This window comes from Saccoglossus kowalevskii, chromosome 4, assembly GCF_978046115.1.
Source record: "Saccoglossus kowalevskii chromosome 4, keSacKowa6.1, whole genome shotgun sequence".
Lineage (NCBI taxonomy): Eukaryota > Metazoa > Hemichordata > Enteropneusta > Harrimaniidae > Saccoglossus > Saccoglossus kowalevskii.
Genome location: NC_140644.1, coordinates 42,295,665 through 42,311,328, shown reverse-complemented (window position 1 = coordinate 42,311,328; position 15,664 = coordinate 42,295,665). Strand labels below are relative to the sequence as shown.

Below are 15,664 nucleotides of genomic sequence, written 5' to 3'. Positions count from 1 at the left end.
AGCCTTTGTCGTGTTTATATGCTGCCCTCAGCGGTATATGCTGGTAACTTCCACGTATATACGTTCTAGTCGCAGGTCGCACTCATTAATTCACCAGAATACAGTGGCATGGGTATTCCCATCAAAATGTATACATAATATGTTGATGAGAAATCGCATACCGCAGTTCCTCTATGTTATAATGATTGTGCTTTCACGCCAAAAAATGACATTAATTTTGCTAAAATGACATAAAATTTTGAAAATTTGGGCCAAAAAGATTGACTCGAACGGGATAATGATGGGTAAAACAGCGACGCGTACGCTATGAACTATGGGAGTACCCCGGGTTGTGCTTATACCGATGATAAATAACAAACTATCTGATTCGTCTATATGTGTAAAGTAAGTTTCGAAGATTAATATGTGTCTCTTCACACATAAATATGATAAAATTCACCAATTGTAAATATATTCAACATTATGAAAAAACTTTGTAGAGTAAGGTATGTGATACAGGAAACAGATTGAAATATCATTGAGTCGATAGAGGGCGCCCCTAGACAATGCCCTTATGGATGAATTTGTGAAATCTCTGATTCTGACGAAAAAAAAAGAATTATCATATAAAGCAATAAACTGGCAACAGTCTAGGCCCCCAAGGCGTTGTTCGCCCGTACACCAAACTTAATGATTAAAACGAATATGACCGTAAAAATCGTAACTAAAAGCTCTATTAGTCGGAGCATACAGTTCTTTATAGATTGGAATCACACACCGTATAGATCGAGAGCAAAAGGCATCACCCTCGAACTTCAAGTCACTAAATCACGTTATTTCACGGATGCTCCCCTACCTCGCTTGTCTCTTTGAGTTTGCGGTTCGATGAATCCATTAGCAAATTGTGTTGAAATACCCGGATTATACTGCTTGTCGGATACTATACATCTAATAATAAAATAGCATAACGTGATGTTTTATTTTTTTCAATGCCAAAATATTATTTGTTACATTACCAACACAAATTCTGAAATCACGAGTTGTTTCCTAATATAAATAACTGACATTTTCGAAAACTAGAAATGTATGCAATCTCTTAATCTCTTAAACCAGTTGTCACACGCAACGTAATATTACCGTAATTGGTATAGTACAGGTGTGATGGTTCAAATACCAAAATGGCAACAGTAACAGAAAGACTTCTCTGGCGGCGATGACGACATACGAACACGGAGCCAACAGATGAGGTTTCAACTGGTACTGGTATTATTATACTCTGCAAACATCAAGTACAATAACGCGGTAAAACTCCACTACCAATAACTAGATACTTAAACACCAATACAATTCAACGAGATCTCCGATCTGAACTCAGTGCTGAACAACTCCCCTATATATACCCCCACTGTCTATAAATATACCATTACATCAGCATACATAATGAGTCTGGAATTTACTATACATTTTTAGAATGTTCCATTACCTTCTATTGCCTTCTACAGTGTTCTATTACCTATTCAACCAGTTTCTAAAAAAAATCTAGAATATTCCACCCAGACACAGTACGGTTCTAGAACATTCTCAGTGACACGGAAGTGATAAATGAGTCGTATGCGACACCAGTGTTTCATAACATTTCCCCAAAAAAGTAATAAAGATAAAATGTCTAAATTCACCATGGTATGCAAGATTAGATGTATTTGTCTGTATTCCATTTGTCTTTTTATAGACAGTGAAATAAAATAATTTAATGATTTTATTTGAATAAAATAATCCCTCTGAATATGTTATTCCGTAACTATATATTTTTTAAATTAATGTTTCTGAGCAATTCAATAGAATTTGTTTTAAAATCATATCAAATAGATGCAATGGACAATGTATTGGTGTACCATTTTCATGTTACAGTATTGAAATGTTCAACGTCAAAGAAATCGAGAAGTAAAATTTGGGGAAATAGTGCAGCAACCTGGAAATAATAACTATGTTGATAATACCATCATAATTTCAATTCAAGATTAAATACTCATCACTTTCAAGAAAAAAAATATTGTAGTAATTGTTTCATCTTAGTGTTACTCCTTAGTGTTACTCTTCTTCGGCTGCTAAGCTAAACAAAAATGACATTAATTAGTTGCTGTACTATTTTCCCCAAAATGTTTTTTGGATTTTTTTCTCGATTTCTCTCACGTTGTTAAGGATTTCACATGGATCAGGAAAAAAAATATTCAATTATTCACAATTGAGTTTTGTTCTTGTTAAAAGACTGGAGATGCCGGGTTTCGAACCCGGGGCCTCATACATGCAAAGCATGCGCTCTACCACTGAGCTACATCCCCTGTACTAACAGTTAATTTGTTTTTAAAATAGTCTATTATAAATCCTTCTTGATTAGAAAAGTGAATTTCGATGATATATTGTTATATATAATATATTTTTATTCGATTAACTAGAGTTTATAGAAATATGTACTTCTTGAAAGCGGGGAATTCTTTATTTGATATCGGGCATTCTCGGAAATGGTTCGGGTGTATCCGTATGACGTCATTAACACCATGTGAGCTGTACTCAAGATGGCGGAATCTGTTCGGATGACCCAGTGCCATTGACAGTAAGTCTGCTATTTTCGTGGCAGAGTTTTGTTAAACCATTAACGATCAATTCCTATCGTGGCAGTTTTAAACCTGCAAAATAGATGTTGGTCTTGAGCTTATTCTGCATCTAACATTTACCTCCCGGTGTCGCTAGTTTTAGTGTAGTCAGATGAACGCGAGACTTGTGTTTACACTTTCTTACGCGAGTCGAGTCTTCCACTGACATCATTCAGCCCGGCGATGCCAGACAAATTCACCTCAATTACATGAATTATCAACTTGGAGGTCGTCGGGTCACCTGGCTCTATTATCGTGTTGGATTGTTTTGAAAAGTTTAAACTTGTAAACAGTCGGTTCGAACCTAACGACTTGCCGTCGTTTGTATTTTGGGAATTGCAGTGCAAGACGAACAATGACGTCCAGTCGAAAAGTCGACATCAATGTGTCTTCTGCTGAAGATTTGGAGAGTTTAATCGGTGTTGGACGTGCAAAGGCTGAAGCTATTATTGAAGCCAGAAAGGTGAGTTGCAATTTATGGTTTAACTTTGCGCGGTAGTCGACACTGCGTACAAATACTATATGCTGTCGAAACTAGTACACCCTACACGACATTTCAATTGGGGAAATCCATTTACGTCGTGTACGAATGACTGGCTGTAACATTGGAACTGTTAAGGGAACGAGAATTGGGTGGTCATGCTAAATTTAAATTTATCAAGATAAGTTTCCTATCGTGGGAATACTGTGATGAAGAAGTTCACACGCAATTAAACGTAAATCACTGTAATTAGATTAAACCAGTGAACAAGTTATATTGAGGTGCCAACCATTGATGATATTAACCAGAACCATGAAGTAACATATCACTCAAGGTTAAATCAATTACATTGGCTTATAACCATTTGTTATATTCAGTAATCGGTGACCCACAAATGTTCCCTCTGAATAGAGGTCTTTTAAACATTCCAGACATAGTTCAGGTTTAAAAGAGTGCATTTTTAGCTTATTACATTGCATCCTATTTGTGGTCTTTAAGATGAAAAGTTAGATCAGCTGTCTGCTACATATAGAACACTGTCTTAGGGATGAAAATTCTTTTTGAGTGTAACAGCATACAAGATTGCACTCTAAATCACTTGATGTCCTGAATTGCATGTTCTCCATATATAATTTCCTGCCTATCCAGGGGGAGGGGGGGGGGCAATTTGCATATTCAATGATTCATTCTTCTGCAAATGTTGATAAATTACTTCTATAGCTGTTTAAAAATTCATCAAGTCACTGTTTAATTATTTTATGAATAAAACACTTTAAACTAAGCTGGTCAATATCATGATCGCAATTGAACAATTACTTAACAGTAGACATATCATCTACTATATATCATGTGTGAGCATTTAAGAGTGTAAGGTATGAATTGTATTACTCTACAACAATGAGTTTCATACATATTAGTTGTGTGTTGAATCTGATTTGTGTTTATTAAAAATAGATTAAATAAGCTAAATTTGTTCATGAATTTCAAATGCATTAGTTTCTAATCTTGAATTTTTGCTAAAAATAATGCATTTTGCAAGCTTTATTCATTGTTCCCCAATTGTTGAGTTTGAAACCATAATTTCAAAAACAAACAGCCACAAAATAAACATTCGATGATGACTTTGGTAAGATACATTTTAAAATTATAAAATAATATTTGCAGTTGATAAACATGTTTCAAGATTATTATTTCATGAGAGGCGAATTATCATGAAAATATCTGTGAAAATTATGAAATTTTATAGCTGTTAACATATCACTTAGGAATTTAGAAATTTTGTTCCTGTGAAGTCCTTTTAAATCACCATAGTAACCATACCACAAAAATTGATAGCAGGCAAAATATAAGTGTAATGTATTTTATTAGAAACATGTTTCAAAATATAAATAAATATATTGACATACAAATGATTAATTAATAGACTAGCTGTTGTATTGGCAATTCAATCCGCTGTGAACAATGAATCACTATTCAGTAAAAAAAAGCTACTAGTAGTTATTTACATGAAGGCAAGCTTCTTGTTGTTTGGAAGACAAAAACTGACCTTTGTCAGTTCTGGTACTATTTTTTATATCCATATGAGGTAGTATACATGTTCTAAAACTAGATTTTTAGGAATGAAAAAAAATACATTAGCAACTTTTATCCTTATTTTAATAATTAATCTCACACTATTACACATAACTTAGCTTAATGATATGCTGCTATGGTGGTCTTGTTAAAATTGTTTGCTATATGATATTATTTCGATAAAATTTGTTTCAATTTTATTCAGATTTCACTGAAAAGCTTTTTTTTGGAAAACAAGCCATTGAAAATCCCAAAAATTTCAGGGCACTTAAGAAAATAGATCTTATTACTAGTTTGTGTTTGAAGTTTGGAATGTAATAATTTTCAGCCACGTAATTTTTGGTTCTGGTCTGTTTGATCATACATCATTAATATTTATTTACTTAAAACTAGTGTATCACAAATATGGCATAACATGCACATGGCCAACAATCTGCAAAACATGTGATCAAATATTCCTTGGCAGGAAATGGTGGCCAAAAATCTTTTACTTCAATTTGTGTAAGCTACCCTCAAAGATATTTGCTTGAAATGATACAGTGTGACACTGGACTGGTGAAATATATTGTTGCCACTGTGTCTGATTGAACATTGAATATTACATCAGTGTTTCCGTTAGATTTATTTTTCTTGCGTATTTCTATACTATAGGCAAAATATGCGTAAACTTGAATTTTACAAATGTAAAATCAACAATGTGAACACATGTCCAAAATATAACTGTTCTAAATTTGTAACAAAATAAATTTCTATGTTACATACATTGTATGTAGTTACATTAAGCTTTCATCCAAAGCAGAATAGGATACAGCAATGCATGATGGGGTTTATTATAGTGAAGACACTGAAAAAGTTAGGTTTTGATGAATTTAACTCTGAATACCGTAACTATCACTATTAGTAATTAAGAAGTTTCAACTAACCAAACAACAACATTTACAAATTCAGGGTTCTCCACGAGGGGTTTTTACAGGGCGCCGCGCCCTGTTATCTGAAATTGGCGCCCTGTTTAAATTGTCAGCGCCCTGATATATTTCCTGTGCGCCCTGCATGATCCCAGACAAAGAATTGTTTACAAAACAGGCCAACACTCATTGTCTTCCGAAGATGATTCATCGTGCTCAGGGTAACTGGTTCATTGTTTTAAGGTGCAACTGTGAAAATTCCGGTTTGTTATCATAGCAGGTCACCGTGAGGTGATAACACCACCAGACAAAAAATTACAAGTTTTTTCAACACGATTAAAAATGAACATGTGGCCAAGAAAAGTGCATTACCGTACCCATATTTTTACTGCCAGGGTGACGTCAAATATATAAAATCGTTATCGGTAAAACTATTCGTTAAACACAAGGTCTATGGTTAAAACCAAGTTCACGCCGTGACTAGGTAGCGGCAACATCGTCACCGCCGAGTGGAACAAAGGCAGCAACCGGGCAGCTATGCACTTGCATGATCGGTAAACGACCAGCGCAGCCGACGTACCATCACAGACATTGCTGATCACCAAAAAGTCCACACGAATGCTTGCTTGAACATGTAAATGTTTATATTTAAATGTCACTATTTAAAGTTGAATTTTCTTTAAATCATGATTTAAAAACCCCGGTAAAACGGCCATGCTTTCAACTCGCAACATCAGTGGAGGAAATAAATTTACTTGTGTTCTTTTGGAACAAATATTCTGATTGGTTGTTTTTCGCGCTTTGGCCAATCAAAAGCATCGTTACATAGTATCAGGGTGCACACAGTAAAATGAACTGTTTCCGGGTCATAGCTGTTTTCAACGAAGCAGACATCAACAAACTTTCGATTCGAATGAAAATTATTCTTTTAAGTATGTATTTTGTTTTTTTATACCTAATTCTATTATTTTTGATAGTAACTGTTAAATGCATATCGAAAATCTTCTATTTTGTACATTTTATTTCGTTTGATCACCTTGGTTTTTGGTGCCATTCATGCAAGTTTTTTAATGAACCAATTATGAACGTTTGTGCGACATACATTTTATTTTGCTTCGTCCAAATAAATATAAATCATAAATATAAATTTTTGCTAAAAATTAAGTAAAGCATGTATGTATCTATTTGGGAAAATAAATTAACAAACTTGTTACGTCTTTTTCTGGACTCGATCATTACTTGTAAACAACTTATGTCGCCGCTTGAGGAATCGTGCAGCTAAAATCAGCTGATTGTACGTGCTGACGTTTACTTAATAATAGCTCTTCAAAATTCCTATTCATTTTGTAATAATAAATATATATTATGCATATGTAATAATATGTAGATTAATAGATTTTTTGGTTTCCATTTTTCAACATCATTGCCAATGATGCACGTTACAAATGTGCTACGCCCACTTCACATTGGCGCGCCCTGTTTAATTTTCAAACCGTGGAGAACCCTGAAATTATAATTTTGTTAGATAAATAAACCACAATTTCTAGTGTATCGTGTATATTAATCAATTAATTCATTTATCAAAATCTTTCTATTATTTTTTCACAAGAACCATCGTAAAATACTAGTAGCATGTAAATATACAACTCATTCATGTTACCCATAGTAAGATAGTTTATTTTCACACCTCAGAATGATTGACAGGCTCTTGACTATGACCTAGTTTACCTAGTCTCTCACTGTGAGTAGATGTTGAGTGCACATGGCAGTGTAGTGCAGTGGTGATAGAGGCTGAAAGTGGGACGAGAAAAAAATGAAACTTTGAATAACTCTGCTAAAAAATGTTGCCTCAGTGTTTATTGTCATATTATAATACATGCAATTCAGTTCAGTTGTCTTCCAGGAATCATCTGGCATGTGTCTGATCAGTTCAACAGAGAGGGACACCAGTTTTAGCTTTGCCTCAGTTGACAATGAGCTTTGAGGGTCGATATTTGTAAACATTTATATTTTTATACTGAATGTATTAGAACAGAAATTGTGGCACTCATGCATGACAATCTCCTAGGTCACCCTCCGAGATCTGAATGCTTGTATACACACCAATATACAAGTTGAAAGAGTTGATGCCTTTTTTAACTTCAATGGTTTTTATTAGCCCAACTTGAGCAGCTTCAGTTTGCCTAAGAATTACTTTTTACAAAGACAACCTGCACTACATTGTGGCTCCCTAAGAGCATAGCTGTTTCACACAGTGTTTTGGTTTGCATTAGAACACTGAAATGTGCTGTACCCCAGATCTGCATACTGTTTGAGTATAGACTTGTGTCATCACGATGGTCTTTAAAAAAATACACTATACATCATATTTGTGTATACTGTCAAAACATACAAAATACACAAAAAACTCAAGCACAACAGATCTCATGGCAATGTCCCTATCATTCCAGATTCTTTAAAGAGACAAATTGTGCAAACTCAGATTAAATGTCTCAAAGCGCATAGCCAAGTGTGCTGGTGAAACTCACAGCAAGCGTGAATTACAATCACACAACATTTTACAAAATTGCTACAAAATCTTTTTAGTCCCCATTCGAACGCAGTCCGAAAACAGGGACTTATGTTTTGACCTCCAAGTGTCCATGCGTGTGTGTGTGCGCGTGCGTGCGTGCGTGCGTCTGCGCGTGCGTCCGGATCTGTATCTTAGAAATGCCTGGACCAATCACAATCAAACTTCACACATACATCATACATGATATTATACATATGCACGTCAATTTGTTTCACAATCTGATTCAAGATGGCCGAATGGCGGCCATTTTTGTGCTAAAAATCATCAAAATCAAGCATTTCTCGGCTGTTTACAGATGGATTTTGTTCAAACTTGGTATATACATTAGACATTATAGGACCTTGATGCACATCATTTTGTTTTACGATCTGATTCAAGATGGCCGAATGGCGGCCATTTTTGTGCTAAAAAATCCTAAAAATCAACCATTTCTCAGCTGTTTACAGATGGATTTTGTTCAAACTTGGTATATATATTAGACATTATGGGACCTTGATGCAAATAATTTTGTTTTTCAGATAAGATTCAAAATGGCCGACTGGCGGCCATTTTGTATTAATGAATGGTTCTCGTGCCATATCTCTGACTTGCTTTCACTGATTATGTTCAAATTTTAAATATTCATTATACATCATGTCATAGATAGACAGATATATTGGTTTGACGATGCTATTCAAAATGGCCAAATGGTGGCCTTTTTTGTGCTAAACAATCATCAAATATCAAGCATTTCTGGCATTTATGGATGGATTTCGTTCAAACTCGGTACATATATTAGACATTACAGGTTCCTGATGCACATGATTTAATTTTCAGATCGGATTAAAAATGGCTGTCTGGCTGCCATTTTGTTTTAATGAATGGGCTTCTAGACCCATATCTTCGACTTGTTTGACTGATAATATTTTCAAATTTTAAATATTCATTATACATCATGTCATAGATAAACAGATATATTGATTTGACTATCCTTTTCAAAATGGCCAAATCGTAGTCATTTTTGTGCTAAAAATCATCAAATATCAAGCATTTATGGGTGGATTTCGTTCAAACTTTTTATTTTTCAGATTGGATTCAAAATGGCTGACTGGCGGCCATTTTGTTTTAATGATTGGGCTTCTAGAGCCATATCTCCTAAATGCTTTGACTTATTATATTTAAATTTTATATATTCGTTATACGCCATGTTATATATATACATGTATTCAAAATGGCTGATTTTGAATACTGTTCCAGAGCAATATCTCTCAATATAGACAAGTACTTGTTTGACGATCAGATACAAATGTCAATCATTTTAATGTTAAAAAATCATATTCCTGACATGGTTATATTCCAGCTATATTATTATAAACATAACTATATACATGTATCTTAAATTTGATAACTAACGGGGACTGTGCCATACATGGTTTTTTTCTCTCTCAAACTAGTTATTTTATGAATATTGATGTCTTTTCTTTGACAAGTTATTGTCATAAATCAGGTGAATTTGAATATATCAGCTGTACTGCACAAGTCTGATTGGCTGTCATGATCGTGAGGTACATGTATAACCATTTAAAAAATCATTAACAAACCCTGAATATAGCCACCAAATTGAAGTAATTGGCCTCTGACAGGACTGATGTTCTTGAGGATTCTGAGTTAAAATGAAACCATCTCAAATCAACTTTAGTCACCTTGTTGGCTGAGGGAGAGAGGTCTTCAAGAAAACAAGGCGGTATGTGGCTGTAGAGAACTACTCAAATCCAAAAATCCAAGTCCCTTTTTGCTTTATTAACAAACTAGACAATTATAATTGTAGTATATTTGTTATGCCGGGTGACCGTCGAATGTCCTGATGTCTGTCTTGAAGTGCAAATTGCGAGTGCTGACATTAGTATATTTGTTATGCCGAGTGACCGTCGAATGTCCTGATATCTGTCTTGAAGTGCAAATTGGCATTAGTTTGTTTTGCCACAGAAACCATATTCTATGTTTGAGATCGTAATATATATGCTAATATTTGTAATCATTTTACATAATCAACTACACTGAACAGATTGTAGTGGAAGTCAACCACTTAAACATAATGATGCTCTTTGATAGTTTCCTGGATCTTTGTTTCTTTTAAACTGTACATTATGAATCCTACCTACCAAGTACTATTAGAAGAAATGAGACTGCTGGGAGCTGAGTGTATAATAATTCTGAATCAGTGGGAAATCTCCCAATTTGTGAATCCGATTAAAGTCAACGAAAAAACCTTTTACAGTAATGGAATTGCTTGATGTATATGTTGTGTCTGCTACCCCATATTTATTATTGTTGGAAATTTAAAGATGACTAATAATTGACAACTTTCTGCAAATAAAATTATTTTATTTTATTTGATAAGCCATAATTGCCTGTAGGCATGTAAATACATTTTGTTAATGCCAATCCAGTACCATTGCAAGAAAAATGAAAATCTTGCGTATATTAATTATAAATTATACATCAGCTGATACCTCATTATTAACACTGAGTTCAAAATTTTTTTGCTGCTCAAATTTGGGTGTATTTGTTCACTGTTTCTGTAATTTTCACTAAATTCAATCTTAATTTTGAACCAAGCAGACTAACTGTGGCATTACTGAAAGCTTTTTATCAAAACATTTTCGTGATTTTTTTATGTAGAAAAGAGCAGATTATAAATGGAACTATTTTGTGTATGGCATCTGAAGTTGACCTTGGCACTCAAAAGGGTTAAACAGATTTGAATATTAAGGTGTATACAGTTCTCTACTAGCACATTCAGATAATTGAGAATATTAGTCACGTTGTCATAGACTATTAAAAGTACATGTGCTTGCATTAATGTCAAAGGTCAGAGGTGTTCTTTGCAAGGCTGTAAAACTGCTACAATTTTACTGGAGATAAATGTTCATGAATTTAACAAGTGTATGGTAAAAAAAAAATGTGGACCTTCGGTTGAAATAATTAAGATGGTGAGTCACAGTGATTTGGGCAAAATTTTCAATTCCTAAAATTACAAATAGCGAAAAAAATAAAATATCTGAAGTACCAAATGTCACACTATCAGTTTAGCACTCTATTTGTATGCAGTTTATTTTGTTAAATACATGTAGTTATTGATAAATTGTGCAAAACAAAAACAACTCAGTTATTAACACATTTGTGGGAATTCCACTTACCTCGTAATCATATTAAAGATGCAATATGGACAAGGACATTTAATTTTCAGTATTGTTGTTTGATACTGTATTATTGATAAAGAAATTTAATGTGTCCCCTAACATGATTTTGCATGAATCATAATAAATCTGCCAAAATCGAATCGGCTTATTGACTGCTGCAGAGGGCGGTCTTCCTAAAAAAAATGTACAGGTGACTTGAAGCACACTCAAAATTGTTGAGGCCCATGATTACTTTTGTTTTAACATTTATTTTGTTTATAAAATGTAAATTTCATTTTACCAAATTACAAATTCCGTAACTATAGTAACATGTTTTTCTAGATGACTACTTCTATGTACAATTTTCTGTTGCGTCATTGAGGCACCAGTGAATTAGCACAATTAGTTGCATCACTGAAAAGCTGTGTGTTTCAGTGGCATGTCGCACTGTGTGTAGTGTTTATTTCACACAGTCTTCAGTTCATAAAAAATCAAACTGCTCAAATATGCATCGGTATATCATCTAATGAATACTGTTGTTTGTCTTGCAAATGCAACATTTTTAGTTTTTAGGTCATAAGTATAGAACAAAATTAAAAAAATGTTTTCATTCATATTACATCAGTGAAAACGTTATTTATTGAGAAAATGCTGTTCTCTCATTATCTAGCCATTGTTAAATAATAATTATTGAATTGTATGTTATGCATGCATGTTTTAACAATTAGCATATTGGTTTAATCAATATTAATTATCAATATCTCAAACAAATATGAACGGATGTGACTTTGAAATTTCTGTTTTGTGCATTGCATCATGGGCATAGAGACACAATATATTTGCATCAAACAAACATGTCATATTTCCTGGGTGCACCGAACAGCAAACATAACTGTGCTAGTACTGTGGCAGATTATGATTCTTGCTTTATTATCTCCTCCCCATCAACTTTGAGGAGCATTGCATATCACAAAATGTGTACCCAGCCCTGGAAGTTTGGAAGTCACATGATGCTCATCTCATCTAACAGACTCGCGGTATTGAAGAGTTGGTACTTGCAACGCTAATCTGCATCAATACTTACATTATGCTGTAAGAATGTGTTGTGTTGGAAAGGTTAGTATGTGTATCATGTGTACTGTGTGTGTGTGTTCGTCTGTCTGTTCCACTGATTTCTCAAGAAGCATAAGTTGGTTTTTGATGAAACTTGATACATAGATACTCTGGGCTAATGTGCAGATTTGATTAGGTTTTGGTTTAAAGCCATGCATACTAATTATCTATTTTGCATGACAATTAGCTAATTTGCTGTTGTTCCATGACTGTTCCAATAATTGGAATTTGATGAAACTTAGTGCATAGAAGCTCTGGGACAATGTGCAGATTTGATTAGGTTTTGGTAAAAATCCATGCATATTAATCACCTATTTTGAATAAAGATTAAAAGTCAATTTTTGGCCTTTCAACTGATATGTGAAGTACTCACCATCACATTGGAATGAAACTTGGTAGATAGATGCTCTAGGACTATGCTCAGACCTAATTAGTTTTGACTAAAATCTGTGCATATTGATTACCTAATTTGCTAAACAATTTGCTTGATCATATTTGAATGAAACCTGGTACATGGTCTGTGACATTGTGCAGACTTTGTTTGAAAGACTAATTAGTTGTTAATATGGCTTCAATACTCTCATGGGAGTTCTTTCTAAGCTTTCCTCAATTTAGCTCTGCTGTCCACTTTGTCGAGTGAAACTTAATCATATTACTGATTGTCAGTTGTATGGCTGCGTCCACGTCAACGTCAACTTTTCACTTTTCGACTTCTTCTTGAAACAGCAAGCCTGAATGCTTTGATACTCGATATATAAGTAACTTGGGTAGACCTCACTTAGATGTTCATTTCATGATGTTCTGATTATGATGAATATTTTTGGTAAAAAGTAATATATTTCTTGTTGAAAACCACATATATAGGTACAACATGTGGACCTCTCTCAGATTTGTTCATTTCGTGATGATATCTTCAATTATCTACATGTAACTTTGATGAAAAATAATATTTTCAACTTTGTCTTGATATGTACGTGTACATATCTCAGATTTGTTCATTTTGTGATGATATCTTCTGTTCTCTAACTGAAATGTGCATTGCTAACAGTGAAGCTATCTCAGCCGAGGGGCTGCTAGTTCTGAATTTAGTGTGGGAATTTAGTCCTGTCTGAAATATGCCTGTCTGAGTCAGGTAAATGTACAAACTCGGTGTCTTTCTGTACAGGTGAATAATGATATCGTGTTTTTAGTCCCCGTTTTCGGACTTTGTCCGTTCGTCCGTGCATCTGTCCGGAGTCATATTTCAGAATCTGTCAGGCCGATTCCGTTCATTCTTTGCATGTGCCTAGTACCTTATGTGGGACATACGCACATGCAGTGGTTTTGCAATTTGATTCAAAATGGCCGACTGGCAGATCTTGTTTTTTTGAAAATGTTCTATTTTGGACATGCTTTGTCAGTTTTCATTCAAATTTGGTACATAGATTATACATGTTAGGACTGTCTGTGTGTGCATCCATCCATGCGTGCATCCGTCTGTCCGTGTGTGCATACATGCAAAGTCATATTACAGAATTTTTTGGACCAATTTCGTTCATTCTTTGCATGTGCCTAGTACTTTATGTGGGACATATGCACATGCAGTGGTTTAGCGATTTGATTCAAAATGGCCGACTGGCAGCCATCTTGTTTTTTGAAAATGTTGCATTTGGACATGCTTTGTCATTCAAACTTGGTACATAGAATATATATGTTAGGATACATGTCCATGACAATTTATTTCGCAATTGGATAACAGATGGTCGACTGGCAGCCATCTTGTTGTTTTTTTAAATGTGGTATCTTGGACATGCTTTGTCAGTTTTCATTCCAAATTGGCACATACTTTATACATGTTAGAATACATGTCCATGACAATTTGTTTCAAAATCAAGGATGGCCGATTGACAGCCATCTGACTTTTTGGCCTTTCTACTATATTTCCATAATTCATGTACCATTTTCATTCGTAGATGGCCGAATAATGGCTGTTTTTATTTTTGGCCATATTACTATATCAGGCCTCGAAAATTCTCGCTGCCCGACGCCCGTGGCAACTAGATTTTATGTCAGGGCAAGTGAAATCAACAATGTCCTCGTCCGACGGGCAAGCCATTTTGAAGCTGATGTTTATTTCCCTAAGCTCGGCCCTTGATAGATTGATACAAATTATCAACATGTTTCTATTTTACGCCAAAGTAACGCGTGTGATAGCTGTCATTTATTTTTTGTTTCGTCCAATGAAGTGGTTTATCTTGCAACTTTTCATGTAATAAAATTGATGTGAAATCCAATCAAATTACGACTTTTAACTTAAAAATTTTGGTTTCAAAATTGGTTCATTTGAACTGTCTATAGCCCTTGATCTCCGAATCATAGTCATGAGTATCGTCACGTATTTTACCAAACCATCGGCACCCGAGTCACCATCGTCGGCAAACAACAAAAGATGCTTAGATCAGACTGTAGATAAGGTCGACAAGAGGTCAAAAAACCAACGCTATGATGATTCAAAGTGCCAACGAAAGTTTTTGCCTAAATGGATCGATCAGTGGCCATGGCTACAACACAGGCAAGATAAAATATTTTGTCAAGTTTGTTTGAAATATCCTAGTATTGCAAAACCGTCGGGTAAGCGAAATGCTTTTTTTGATGGTTGCAATATTTTTTCGCGTAGAATCAATGAAAGCAGCCGCCCACACTTGGAGTGCTTTGCGTATTTTCGTAGAGACGACGTCACACAGGTCATCGGAAGTCCCAACGAGTTGTCATCTCCAAATATAAATGCGACACCTATCGGGCTTGCTATGCGTAAATTGAATGACGACCAGCTACGACGATACAGCAACCTTTTCATCACAGTGTTTATGCTTGCCAAGTATGGGAAACCGATGTCAGACATGCCGATGCAATGTGCCCTGTTGAGGAAAATCGGAGCAGAGATCGGCGATAACTACCAGAACGACAAATCTGCTAGTGCTTTCCTAACACATATCGCCGCTGTCATCAAGAAAAACAACATCCACGAAATTCAAGATGCAGCTTTCTTGTCAGTATTAGCTGACGGCAGTGCCGATGTCAGTCAGCATAATCGAACAAGACAATATCTTTGTTCGTTACGTTTCCAAGGGCGTACCAGTAACGACGATGGTAAGCATCGAAGCGCCGGCTCATTCCCATGCACTTGGTGTGTACGAAGCGATCAAAGACGACCTGAGCTCTGTCAATCTCAACATGGAAAATATGACTTC

At 34.9% G+C, this 15,664-nt stretch overlaps 1 protein-coding gene and 1 non-coding gene across 3 annotated transcripts in view; one reads left to right on the top strand and one right to left on the bottom strand.

Annotated features, from left to right (window-relative positions):
• Window positions 1-2,246: 2,246 nt before the first annotated feature.
• Window positions 2,247-2,318, bottom strand: TRNAA-UGC (transfer RNA alanine (anticodon UGC)). Its single transcript has one exon. It is a non-coding gene; the product is annotated as a tRNA-Ala (tRNA).
• A 191-nt stretch (window positions 2,319-2,509) lies between these two features.
• Window positions 2,510-15,664, top strand: part of LOC100373368 (F-box/WD repeat-containing protein 7) — a 126,014-nt gene continuing 112,859 nt past the window's right edge. For both annotated transcript variants that reach the window (XM_002736325.4, XM_085498137.1), the window contains exons 1-2: window positions 2,510-2,590; window positions 2,973-3,093. In XM_002736325.4, the coding sequence (XP_002736371.1) occupies window positions 2,986-3,093 (108 nt within the window). In that variant the 5' untranslated portion in view covers window positions 2,510-2,590; window positions 2,973-2,985. The remainder of the gene's footprint in view (window positions 2,591-2,972; window positions 3,094-15,664) is intronic.